The sequence below is a fragment of the Mesoplodon bidens genome, assembly GCF_964165515.1.
Source record: "Mesoplodon bidens genome assembly, chromosome: 9".
NCBI lineage: Eukaryota > Metazoa > Chordata > Mammalia > Artiodactyla > Ziphiidae > Mesoplodon > Mesoplodon bidens.
The window spans coordinates 42509062-42521984 of record NC_138166.1 but is presented as its reverse complement, the minus strand read 5'-3'; the positions used below and the strand labels follow the sequence as shown (position 1 = coordinate 42521984).

The following is a 12923-nucleotide window of genomic DNA, read 5'->3' as shown; positions in this document are numbered from 1 at the left end:
AGGTTGTGGAAGTTTTTGTTTTGTTGCTTTTCTCCTCTTTTTGAAACCCTCTCCAGTGAAATAAACAAATAAGTTAGGAATAGGGAGGAGATATTGAAGGTTTGACAAAGAGATAAAGCTATTCAATAATTATCTACAAAAATGGAATACAAATTAATTTGAGAATGTGTTCAGCTGCTCAGGTACAAGTACAAAATAGGGGAAGAGTTGGATTTACCTGTGCCTTAGGTTTTGTCAAGCGAAGCTAGTTGAGGAAGAGAGGAACAAGCGAATCAATGCGCCATGCAAAGAAGTAATTAATTGATGGACCATGAAATAATCAGGTAAAGAGGGCAGTCATGTGCATGGGCTCTCGGACAGTCAGAAGACAGAAAGTCCGTACATTGGAGACCTGAAAGGTGTTAGAAACTTGTTTGAGTCTTAGAGAGAGTGATCAGGAAAGATAAAAGATGATGCTCAGAGGGCTTCCCTGGTGGCACAGTGGTTGAGAGTCCACTTGCCGATGCAGGGGACGCAGGTTCGTGCCCCGGTCCGGGAGGATCCCACATGCCGCGGAGCAGCTGGGACCGTGAGCCATGGCCGCTGAGCCTGCGCGTCCGGAGCCTGTGCTCCGCAGCGGGAGAGGCCACAACAGTGAGAGGCCTGTGTACTGAAAAAAAAAAAAAGACAACCTTGAGTTGAGGGGCATTCCACTTTGTCACATTGCTCATAGTCCCCACCATTTACCCCACATGCCCCCACCCCCCCAGCCCCATCATTACTTTTGTCTTATAATCTTCCAGCGTCTTTTTGGCCCCTTTGCACATTTACATTTACCTGGTACTTTTTCTCAAGGCATTCACATTTAAAACTCTTTGCCTTAGACCTACTGAATCACTATCTCCAGAGTTGGGCTTTTGTCATTTCTGTTTGGAAACGTCCATAAATAAATCTGATGACAGGTAGTGGTTGAAAAAGACAGATCTTAACTTTCTACCAGTGGATCTTGGGTCAGCAACTTAACCTCTCTTGTTTTCAGTTTTCTATCCATAAAATTGATATTAAAATAATAGAACCCACCTCATGTGGTAGTGTTAAAGGATAAATGAGATAGTATGAAAAAAGGCACCTGTGCCTGGTACATGGTAGATATTCAGAAAAATGTTTTTCCCTTTCTATTTTCCACTGGGAGAAGGATCTTGAAAGTTTCTCTAGGCAAGTTGAAGGGATATTCCAAGTCAACCAATGCATTAATTAGGACACAATTTTGAATGGTTTAACAAAACCAAATAGCCAGTGACTTAAGCAAAGAAGAAGTTGAATTCTTTTTACATTCCAGACTGATTTGATATTGGGGGAGTTTGGTTCCAGGGACCAGGTACCTTCTTACTTGTTGCTTCATCTTCCCTTAGTCTGTTGCACTTTCTTACATGGTCAGAGATGGTTTATCACACCTTGACTGGGTTCCACCCCATTGGAAGGAAGGAAGAAAAGGTTAAGAGTAGGCAGTTTCCTTTCAAAGGTATGGTTAGGAAATTTCACAAACCTCATTGGCTGGAACTTATCACATGCCCATATCCAGATGCTGAGAGTCTGGAGCAGAGATTTTCTAGCAAGGTCGTCAAGTACCCAGTAGAAACTCAGGAGATTCTAGTACTAAGGAGAAGAAGGGGAGGATAGATATTAGAAGACAGTGGTTTCTGTCACAGTTAATATTTGCTTGGTATATCTGTTCCACTGTCTAAACAAGGTTAATCCCTTGGTCATTCTAGCCTTAGACTTAGGGTTTATTGTCCCCAATCCCAAATAATGAAAACAAACAAAAGAATTGCTTGGGCTACCTAGTCCCCTTTTTGACCAGAGATGACTGGTCTTTTTAGCGAGTCAGAGTCTAGGTCCTAATGCTTAACTCATCTATGCAAGCATGAATCCTATCTCTGATAAGTCAATTTCAACCTTACCTACTACTTTAAAACAGTAGAATAGCTCTCCAGATCATTTTGACTGCGCTTCAATGTGTTCTTTATTTCCATTAGCCTATTCTGTGACCAGGATGTAGAGTATGTTGTGAGAAAGCAACTGTGTGTGTGTGTGTGTGCGCACGTTTTAATGCAGTCTCCTGCCCATGTTTTTGTATTGTGTACCTATATGAAGTAGTTATTATTAAATCTGTTTTACTAATGAGTTAACAGAGACCCAGAGATGTTTCGCAACTTGTTTGAAGCCACAAAAATCAGTAAATGGTGGAGCCAGGATTTATCTCCAGGTTTTTATATTTCAAAATTCTGTGAACACAGTGTTCACGGTGCTATATTGTGACATCTTTGGATATCACACTACAGAACTGCATCATATGCTTTTTTTTTTTAATGTCAAGGACACTTTAGTTTTATTACGATGATTTCTCTTTTTGTACTTTCTCATTTGTTTCTTCTTTTCTTAGTGTCATCATTTCTCTTTGGGCTGTAAAACCCCACCTTACTAAGAGACCCTTTAACATAACTTAGATAAAAACCTATATGGATACCTTATCTTTATTTTTCTCTTTGGGACAGACCTAAAGAATGAACTGCCTGTTACTTTGCTGGCAATCACATTGCACATTACTTTTTTTGGCTACATATTTACAATTTATTTCTATTTTTGATAGTAGATTTCTTTTATTTTTGGTACCCTACTATTTATGAATAAAAAATGTACCCATTAAGGTAGTATCATGAAATATGACTGTGAGAGAGCTGTGTTTCCATCTGAGATTTTAGGGTTTCATGAAGAGTTAAAGGGAATATCTAAAATGTTTTATTGACAAGGCCTGGGCTTCTTAATCCATTTTTGTCCCAGGTGGAATCTGCCTGTGCATTTCTAGTCAATTAGAAGTGCCCTACTTATTTGTGTTGGCTAGTCCTGTATTTTCTAGATATACTGTTGTTTTATAATATTAATCTATGTATGCATAACTTTAATATTTAATGATTGTTTCTACCTAAGATTATTGAAATCTTATTTGTTTTAAACCGTGATTATATTTTTAGGTAACAAATATAAATAAATGGTAATACCTAAGATTTGATTTCAGTATTTTTAAATCCACAAGGCCCTTTAAAAAAAATTGCTAATTTGAACTTGATATATAGGATTAAGTTTCTAAAGCAGCAATTTTTATCATTATGTATAAATATTACTTTTGTAATTTATTTTAGGAATAACCAACACTGTGGGATATTCTTCAAAAAGGGAATATTATCTATTATCGTTGTTTTTTTATGACCCTTTGAAGTAAAAATGTTTACTTTTTCTCCCCTGTTTTTTGATATAGGATATAGCAGATCCATTTTTTGCTTATTGTAAGCAACATGCAGATAGGTTAGACAGAAAGTGGAAGAGAAAAAACTACTTGGCTCTACAATCCTATTGTAAAATGTCTTTACAAGAAAGAGAGAAGCAACTGTCACCAGAAGCACAGGTATGGATGGGATTCATGCCAAAACTCATGTTTTTTTCTTTCAAGGTTATAGATTTCAGGGAATTCCCTGGCGGTCCAGTGGTTAGGACTCTGCGCTCTCACTGCTGAGGGCCTGGGTTTGATCCCTGGTCAGGGAACTAAGATCCCACAAGCCACGCAGCATGGCCAAAAAAAAAAAAAACCAAGGTTATAAATTTCAGATCTCATGTGTTTGCCAATGACATGTGAAGTATAATTGTAAAATTTAGTTAGTTACCTAGGAAGTGGATTGTCATTAAGATAAATGGTGAGTATAGTTTGTGGTTGAATATATTACTCGTCACCTAGTCAACAAAGCAGTCATTTGTAAAGCATGCTTCTAGTACATTAAAGAATATGGCTTAGAGGAAATTATTCTATCAGTGCAGTATGTTGACCACATCTTTTTTCAGTCTGTTCTAATGTTCTTTTATGCAAAGAATTTGATTAGTTTGCCCATCATATAAAATGTATTTTTATGTAAATTAAGTACATTTATAGAGACTAGTGCAAGGCTAGTTGAGAAGAGAAACTTCAGCTTAATCATATTAGTTTTTGACAATTCTGATCATAGACTAGGACAGGTGTTACTAGGGGTAGACCTGGTTTATTATTGCCCAAGAATTATACAGTATACCTTAAGGACTGTGGATAGATATAATTTGCCTTGATATGTGAAATTCTGGTTATCTTTACTTTTTCTAAATGTGGAAGTAAAAATCATAAGGAGTATGTTCCATTTTAATATCTTTTAAAATTTGTATACATTTCTTTTATAGGCAAGGATCAATGCCCGGCTTCAGCAATATCGTGCCAAAGCAGAACTAGCCCGATCCACCAGACCCCAGGCCTGGGTTCCAAGGGAAAAATTGCCCAGACCACTCACTAGCAGTGCTTCGGCCATTCGTAAACTTATGCGGAAAGCAGAACTGATGGGGATCAGTACAGATATCTTCCCAGTGGACAATTCAGATACTAGTTCTAGTGTGGATGGAAGGAGAAAACATAAGCAACCTGCTCTCACTGCTGATTTTGTGAATTATTATTTTGGTCAGTATAGACACTGATGCATGCACATTTTCATTGATGACAATTTGCCGATGGAGATATTGATATGCTGTCAGTTTTTAGAAATTTACTAGCAATGTTACATATATCAAATAAAAGCATGTTTATTTTCCTAATAAGTTGTGGGTTGCTGTAAAATGCTAAGTTAATTTGTGAATAGAGTTAAAAGTGTTTTGAATAATGTAGATTTATCCATGTGATCATCCCTATGGTTAGCTTCTTCCTTTGTGTATTTTGTATATCACCTTTTATTTTCTACTAAAGTAAAATTGGATATTTAATTTAAATAGAGAGAAATATGCGCATGATTCAAATTCAAGAAAATATGGCTGAACAAAAGAATATAAAGGATAAATTAGAGAATGAACAAGAAAAGCTTCATGTGGAATATAATAAGGTAAGTTGGCTATAAAACAAACAACATAATATATTACATCTTATTGATGATTTCTTTTCTGATTTTATAATGTTTTTATTTATGTTTTATTTTGAAATTCCTCTGGAGTTCTTACAACTTGCCTACAATTCCGACCCCTCATTATTTTCATTACCATCATTAACACTTACTGAGTACTTTCTATGTGCCAGGCACAATTTTGAGCACTTTTTACTTGTATTAACTCATTTAATTCTCACTTCAGCTTTATAATATGGCTTAGGATTACTGCTCCCATTTTCAGAGGAGTAAACTGAGTCCTAAACAGGGGAAGTAATTTGCCCAGGCTCACATAGGTAATCAAGTCATAGAGTTGGGGTTTGAGGCCCAGCAGTCTGACTCCATTCCTTATTCCTAACCACTGTACTATGGAACTTCTCTTTCTGAGTTGTAGAAAACTTTAAAACTTATTTTGAAGTTACTGTTTTTTTTCTTGAATTGTTTTGTTACTTTTGATTAAAAAAAAAAGCAACTCCTAATTAAAATTTCCCTCTACCCCTTCATTCTAAAGATGAGGAAGGTCAAAAAGAAATATGTAAAAGCAAGTTGTGATGAAATTTTAGGTAGTAAGTAACATGAGCATATAAAACCAGGATTGAGTTATTGATAAATAATACTTTAAGTGATAAAAAAAATTTGTAGGGGGCTTCCCTGGTGGCGCAGTTGTTGATAGTCCGCCTGCCGTTGCAGGGGACACGGGTTCATGCCCCGGTCCGGGAAGATCCCACATGCCGCGGAGCGGCTGGGCCCATGAGCCATGGCCGCTGAGCCTGTGCGTCCGGAGCCTGTGCTCCGCAACGGGAGAGGCCACAAAAGTGAGAGGCCCGCGTACCACCAAAAAAAAAAAAAAAAAAATTTGTAGGAAGTAAACTACCAATAATCAGCCATACTGTATTGAAAAGAGTACTGGGATTCAATTCAAAAGACCTAAGGATTCTTGCTAGTCTTATGATTTTGGCTAAGTCACAAAAACCTTGTGATCCTTAGTTTTCTCATTGGGAAAATGGTGGGAGTGCGTCTTGATAGACTCATAAGGATTAATTAGCAGAATGTTTCTGAAATTATATAGTAAACTATAATAGAATATATAAATGTAGGCATCATTATTATCATTAGTAAAAATGGTAACATAAAACAAAATGCTTACATTTTGTTGGTGCTGCTTAGATAATTGGAGACCCTCATTTTCCAGTGTATTGTACTTGAATGTGTTAAAAATATATGGACTATAAATATAGATATTTTGGGACATTTATTAATAAATTATTTACATTTTAACATATTTTACTGTATATTTTAATGGTTTACTAATTTGAATTACTTACATTGTAGCTGTGTGAATCTTTAGAAGAGCTACAAAACCTGAATGGAAAACTTCGAAGTGAAGGACAAGGAATATGGGCCTTACTAGGCAGAATCACAGGGCAGGTTAGTTTCTTTCCAATTGCTATCTCTTTCTCTTCTTGCTCTCTATATGATTTCAAAGATCAGAACTCTAATACAACTGTCGCTTCACTAACTAAAGAATTCAGTTTAATCAGGGCCAACTAATCCTTTGGGATAATGATTCCTGCCTGAAGTACATCTAGAGCTTTGGAAGCTGCCTACTGAGAACTTGTAGCTTAATTTGGTTGTTTTAACAGCTATCTTGTTTGCAGATTTTTTCATTTGCTCTAACTGATTGACTTGTTGTTTGTGATGAAGCTAAGATTTGAAGCATGAGTTACTTCTGCCATATTCTTCTGTCTCTAATGTAGTGGTTTTAGATTCCTTGCCACATTTCTTCTGTCCTGTTCTTGTGCTATAATTAGTTTTTTTTTTTTTTGGACGGGGGGAGTGTGTAAAATTTAAACAGAGAACTAGAGAGATTTATTTTCATGTTGATTTGGTTTTGAACTGCGTAAGAAATGGTTTTTGAAACTTTAATGTTAAAGTGTAGTTTTTCTCCTTCAGTAACTATTATTGTAGTTATGAAAAAAATTAACTTTATCCTTGAACATATTTAGCCTTGTATAGTTCTTGGTATTGAAAACAAGAATCATTGCCAAATGGATTTCTTTGAATGCTTTTTTTTGGTACTGTGTATATAATTCTTAAATTAAGAATTCATTTGAATAATTTCAGTTATTTTTTTAAGGATGATGGAGACTCACTGTGGTCCTTTCACTATGAAAATAGTTTTGTTTGTGAAGGAAGGTTTTCAAAGAACAGATATTTTTCATTGTACTTGTTTTAAAGGTTTACAAAGAGTCAAATTCATTAAACAATTTTTGTAGACATATTATTTTAGAAGGTAATGCATACTGATATGTATTGTGCCATGCTGGCTTTGAAGATGCTGCTTTTGTGAACAAGGTGCATATGGCTTATATTATAATGAATAACATAATATAAAAGGTGAGAATGAATAGTCACATATGGAGAATTGACCTTTGTTTCTATTGATAGGTTGTTGATGAATTTTTGGAAGATTATGGTGTTTTATATTTTATATTTAGATAAGTTAATATTGAATGCAAGCCTATTATTAGTTTATTTGGCAAGCTAGCATTATCTTTTGGCTTGGTTTGCAAGTTTGTCTCATAAGAATTTCCTATTTAGTATAAAACATTATCTACAATAAGAGAGAATTTTCACTTATTAAATCACTTGTAACAGAAGCGCATGCATTTCCTTGTGCAAATGTAAAGTACACAGCAGAAGTAGAATTCATTTGTACCACTTGCAGGACACTTTTTTCCAGTTGGTTAAACAGATGCCAGCCCACCGGGCCACTGAGAAATGACTTTGATAGATGGTTGCTGTCTGGGAAGCCAGCATACTACTGATTAGTAGAAACCCAAAGAGAATCTACTTCGCTTTGTGGAGAGTTTGGTCCAATAAGATAATTTTTCTAATTAACCTTTGGAGCACCAGTGTAGCTGGGATGTTGAGGAAAATAAACGGTCTCAATATTCTTTTTGTCAAGTGTACTTTTTTTTTTAAGTTCTTAAATTCTTGTCCTTGTCTTTCATTTTTAAAGCTGAACTAAAAGTTTAATTTTCATAATGTTTTAGTGGTCAACTGAAAATCGATGAAAGTATGTTATTATAGGCTTCTAACGGCAGTGACTGAGACAAAAACTCATTTTAGTCCTTTTTGCCAATGTAAAAGCTTGTAAAAGATTTCCCCCTCACAATCCTAGCATATTAGTTGACTTGAGCGGTGCATAGAGGAAAGTTGCTTTATATTTTTTCTTTAAAACAAAATAAACTGCATTTGTTCAAATCAATAGAAGTTGAACATACCGGCAATTTTGCGAGCACCCAAGGAGAGAAAACCAAGTAAAAAAGAAGGAGGCACACAAAAGACTTCTACTCTTCCTGCAGTACTTTATAGGCAAGTAATGAAATTATGATAGATTAATATTGTGTATTTTTTTTTCATTTTTAAAAATATTATTTATTTTTGGCTGCATTGGGTCTTGGCTGCTGTGCATGGGCCTCTCATTGCAGTGGCCTCTCTTTTTGAGGAGCACGGGCTCTAGGTGCATGGGCTTCAGTAGTTGTGGCACACGGGCTCAGTAGTTGTGGCTCGCGGGCCCTAGAGCGCAGACTCAGTAGTTGTGGTACCCAGGTGTAGCTGCTCTGCAGCATGTGGGGTCCTCCCTGACCAGGGCTTGAACCCATGTCCCCTGCATTGGCAGGCGGGTTCTTAACCACTGTGCCACCAGGGAAGCCCTTGTGTATTTTTAAACTAATACTTTTTAGTAACAAGATGCTTCAGATATTTGCGAATGAATTATCTTTATATTGGAATTTAAGTTAAATGCATTTGAAGTTCATTTTATTAAAACCATCAAATATGCTTTCCAGATTGAATGATGATAGAATAGATTTTGCTCCTCTTTTAATGGCAAGCTAAATCACTTTTTGTATCCTTTAAGTAACTAGGGCTATGTGTGCATATGCTCCATGGAAATGAACTGTCCTCTGGGGAATTGGAAAGTGACTTTAAATAATGTAGATGACTATTTTCTTAAATAGTTAAAATGATATGTTAGATAAATGGACATTTATATTTTATTTTACTTGAATGAGTTTTAGAGGTTTACATGTGTTTTTAGGTAGTGATGGATATTATAATATAGCTTGAACTACTGCCTTTGCACAGTGGTGGATAATGAAGATAAGTTTTAGATTTGAATCTGTCTACATTTTTTTCTGTCTTGGCTCAGTTGTAATAATTTCATTCTCCCAAATATTTTTGTTCTTGGCTCAGTATTTTACAGTATTCACCATTATAGCAATTTTACATAGTTATTAAGGCTTCTTTCCATACTTCAGTAGGTTTGGATCTCACTATTTTTTCCATGTAACTGATGATATTGAGAAAAGTCTAGAAGATGTGTACATACACAAATCTATCTGTTTACATACACAAGTATATATGCTTATGTAAATTTATAAATATTCTCCCCACAACCTCTTCCTTTCTCAGAAATAGCAGCAATAGCAACAATATCAATCTCTATAATTATTTTCTCTTCTTGGTTGGAGGCTCTCTCCATAGGTAATAGCAGATAACTTCCTTGAACTGTGGAAGCCCACTAGTGTTTTAGTGTACTTTATGAAGACTAGCGCATTCTCAGTCTAGCTTTTCGAAATAAAATTGATCCATTTGGAACCGTCAGGCATATCACTTATGCTCCTGACTTTTTATCACTACAGTTCATTTTTATTTCAGAATATACTTTAAGTAATTCTCCATTTTTACTCTGAGCAACTTTGAGACCCAGTACGGGTCGTTGTTGTCATTGTTGTATATGTGTGTATGTAATCTTTTTTTCTAGGATTATTTAAAAATTCAAACATCATTGCTGTTTCTGTATATATATGGCTCTTTTAGGTTCTCAACAACTTTTTCCTCAACCTTCACATTCTTAATATAAATATACCCTAGATTTTTAGGTCATGATGTTTGTGCTGTCAGGAGTAGTTAACTTGTCCTTCTGCACAAGATAAGTTGGATTTCTTAAGAACAAACAAAAATGTAAAATAACAGTAACAGGGACTTTCCTGGTGGTCCAGTGGTTAAGACTTCGCCTTCCAACACAGGGGGTGCGGGTTCGATCCCTTGTTGGGGAGCTAAGATCCCACATATCTCGTGGCCAAAAAAACAAAACATAAAAACAAAACAAACAAAAAAAAGTGGAAGCAATATTGTAACAAATTCAGTAAAGACTTTAAATATGGTCCATATAGTAAATAAATAACATAACATAATGTAACATAACAGTAACAACAATAGTAAAACTTCCCATTCTTTATAATAAATAATCAATTGGTATATTTTTAAGACTCAAAGTCTGATTTTGTAAAGAGACTTATATATGTAGCTTATTTACATGTTGAAGTTTCTTTGAAAGATTTATAATTAATGGTAGAAAATAAACAGGATTTTGTTTGTAAAGTAACTTCTTTTGTAGTTTTAGAGACGTAGACAATTGAAAGATTTTTTTGTTTAATAATTTGTTTCTAGAAAAAAATTGGTCTAATGTTAAATGGGTTTTAAAGTGATAATTAAAATTAAGATAAAGACAACGTTAACACAAGTATCTAACATATGGCCTTCTGAAAAGTATGACACCAGCAATATTTAAATTTATACTAGATCCAGGCTATTTTTCTACATTCTCAAAAGTATATAGAACTAATAGTTATTGACATTATAAAAAGACATGTTATGAAAAAATATTTGATTTCAATAAAAGAAAAGTTAATATGGTGAAATTTTGAAATTTAAAAAATATGCTATAAGTTAACTGTTTACTATGATGATTATTATTCTAATCCTTTATTTGCTGCCTTTATTCAAAGTTGTGGAATTTGTAAGAAGAACCATGATCAGCATCTTCTTTTATTGTGTGATACCTGTAAACTCCATTACCATCTTGGATGTCTGGACCCTCCTCTTACAAGGATGCCAAGAAAGACCAAAAACAGTTATTGGTAAGTAAAACGGAGAGGATTTAGATGTTAGAACTGCTTTGCTCTTAGTTTCAACAGTGTAAGTGTTATATCATATTGCTTCATATAAAGTTTTCAGTAAGTTTTTAATTGATATTTTTATAATTTTTTCCAATTTTATTGAAATATAATTGACAGTTAAAAATTGTGTAGTTTTAAAAATAAACAAATGGGACCTAATGAAACTTAAAAGCTTTTGCACAGCAAAGGAAACCATAAACAAGATGAAAAGACAACCCTCAGAATGGAGAAAACATTTGCAAATGAATCAACTGACAAAGGATTAATCTCCAAAATTTACAAGCAGCTCATGCAGCTCAATATCAAAAAAACAAACAACCCAATCAAAAAATGGGCAGAAGACCTAAACAGACATTTCTCCAAAGAAGATATAGAGATTGCCAACAAACACATGAAAGAATGCTCAACATCATTAATCATTAGAGAAATGCAAATCAAAACTACAATGAGATATCATCTCACACCGGTCAGAATGGCCATCATCAAAAAATCTAGAAACAATAAATGCTGGAGAGGGTGTGGAGAAAAGGGGACCCTCTTGCCTTGTTGGTGGGAATGTGAATTGGTACAGCCACTATGGAGAACAGTATGGAGGTTCCTTAGAAAACTACAAATAGAACTACCATATGACCCAGCAATCCCACTACTAGGCATATACCCTGAGAAAACCATAATTCAAAAAGAGTCATGCACCACAATGTTCATTGCAGCTCTATTTACAATAGCCAGGACATGGAAGCAACCTAAGTGTCCATCAACAGATGAATGGATAAAGAAGATGTGGCACATATATACAATGGGAGATTACTCAGCCATAAAAAGAAACGAAATTGAGTTATTTGTAGTGAGGTGGATGGACCTAGAGTCTGTGATACAGAGTGAAGTAAGTCAGAAAGAGAAAAACAAATACCGTATGCTAACACATATATGTGGAATCTAAAAAAAAAATGGTCATGAAGAACCTAGGGACAAGATGGGAATATAGATGCAGACCTACTAGAGAATGGACTTGAGGATACGGGGAGGGGGAAGGGTAAGCTGGGACAAAGTGAGAGAATGGCATGGACATATATACACTACCAAAGGTAAAATAGATAGCTAGTGGGAAGGAGCCGCATAGCACAGGGAGATCAGCTCGGTGCTTTGTGACCACCTAGAGGGATGGGATGGGAAGGGTGGCAGGGAGAGAGACGCAAGAGGGAAGAGATATGGGAACATATGTATACGTATAACTGATTCACTTTGTTATAAAGCAGAAACTAACAGACCATTGTAAAGCAATTATACTCCAATAAAGATGTTAAAAAAATTGTGTAGTTTTAATGTTTACAACTTAATGATTTGATATATATGTATACATTATGAAATAATCACCACAATCAAGCTAATTAGCATAGTCATCACCTCACATAGTTACCATTTTTTTGTGGTGAGAACATTTCAGACATAAATATTTATTATAGCATTATATGAATAAAGATGTAGCAGTTTTTTGATAAATGAATTTTAAGTTAATTGAGGCTATTTTGGTATCTTAGCAATGGTTTCTTAAAGCATGAATTCTGTTTATAATTCTCTTGCTTTATTATACATTTTTTTAAATGCTTTAATTTTGTTTTGAAATTGAATGTATTTATCAAGAATTTGCCTCCATATTCATGCTTTTATTTGTAATTTAGTATTTTATTTCTAAATTAGTGTCACCGAAGGCTTTACTTCTGGTACATGTCATTTGTGCTAGTTGTATATTTAAGTTCAGCCATTCTTTGCAAATCTAGAAACATTTGACATATGTTTCTGAATTATTTTTTTCATTAACTTAGGCATGTTGAATCACTACAGATGTTTGATAAAAGCTTATGATATTTATAAGTTTTATTCTTAATTTTAGTCCAAGGAAGAGACAGATGTTCAAATTCTAATAGATTGA

At 34.7% G+C, this 12923-nt stretch overlaps 1 protein-coding gene across 6 annotated transcripts in view; it reads left to right on the top strand.

Moving 5' to 3' along the window:
- PHF14 (PHD finger protein 14) overlaps window positions 1–12923 on the top strand; it is a 205890-nt gene that overhangs the window by 51436 nt on the left and 141531 nt on the right. For all 6 annotated transcript variants that reach the window (XM_081244011.1, XM_081244016.1, XM_081244014.1 and 3 more), the window contains exons 8-13: window positions 3296–3442; window positions 4240–4510; window positions 4819–4925; window positions 6297–6392; window positions 8239–8342; window positions 10823–10954. In XM_081244011.1, coding sequence (XP_081100137.1) covers window positions 3296–3442; window positions 4240–4510; window positions 4819–4925; window positions 6297–6392; window positions 8239–8342; window positions 10823–10954 — 857 coding nt within the window. The remainder of the gene's footprint in view (window positions 1–3295; window positions 3443–4239; window positions 4511–4818; window positions 4926–6296; window positions 6393–8238; window positions 8343–10822; window positions 10955–12923) is intronic.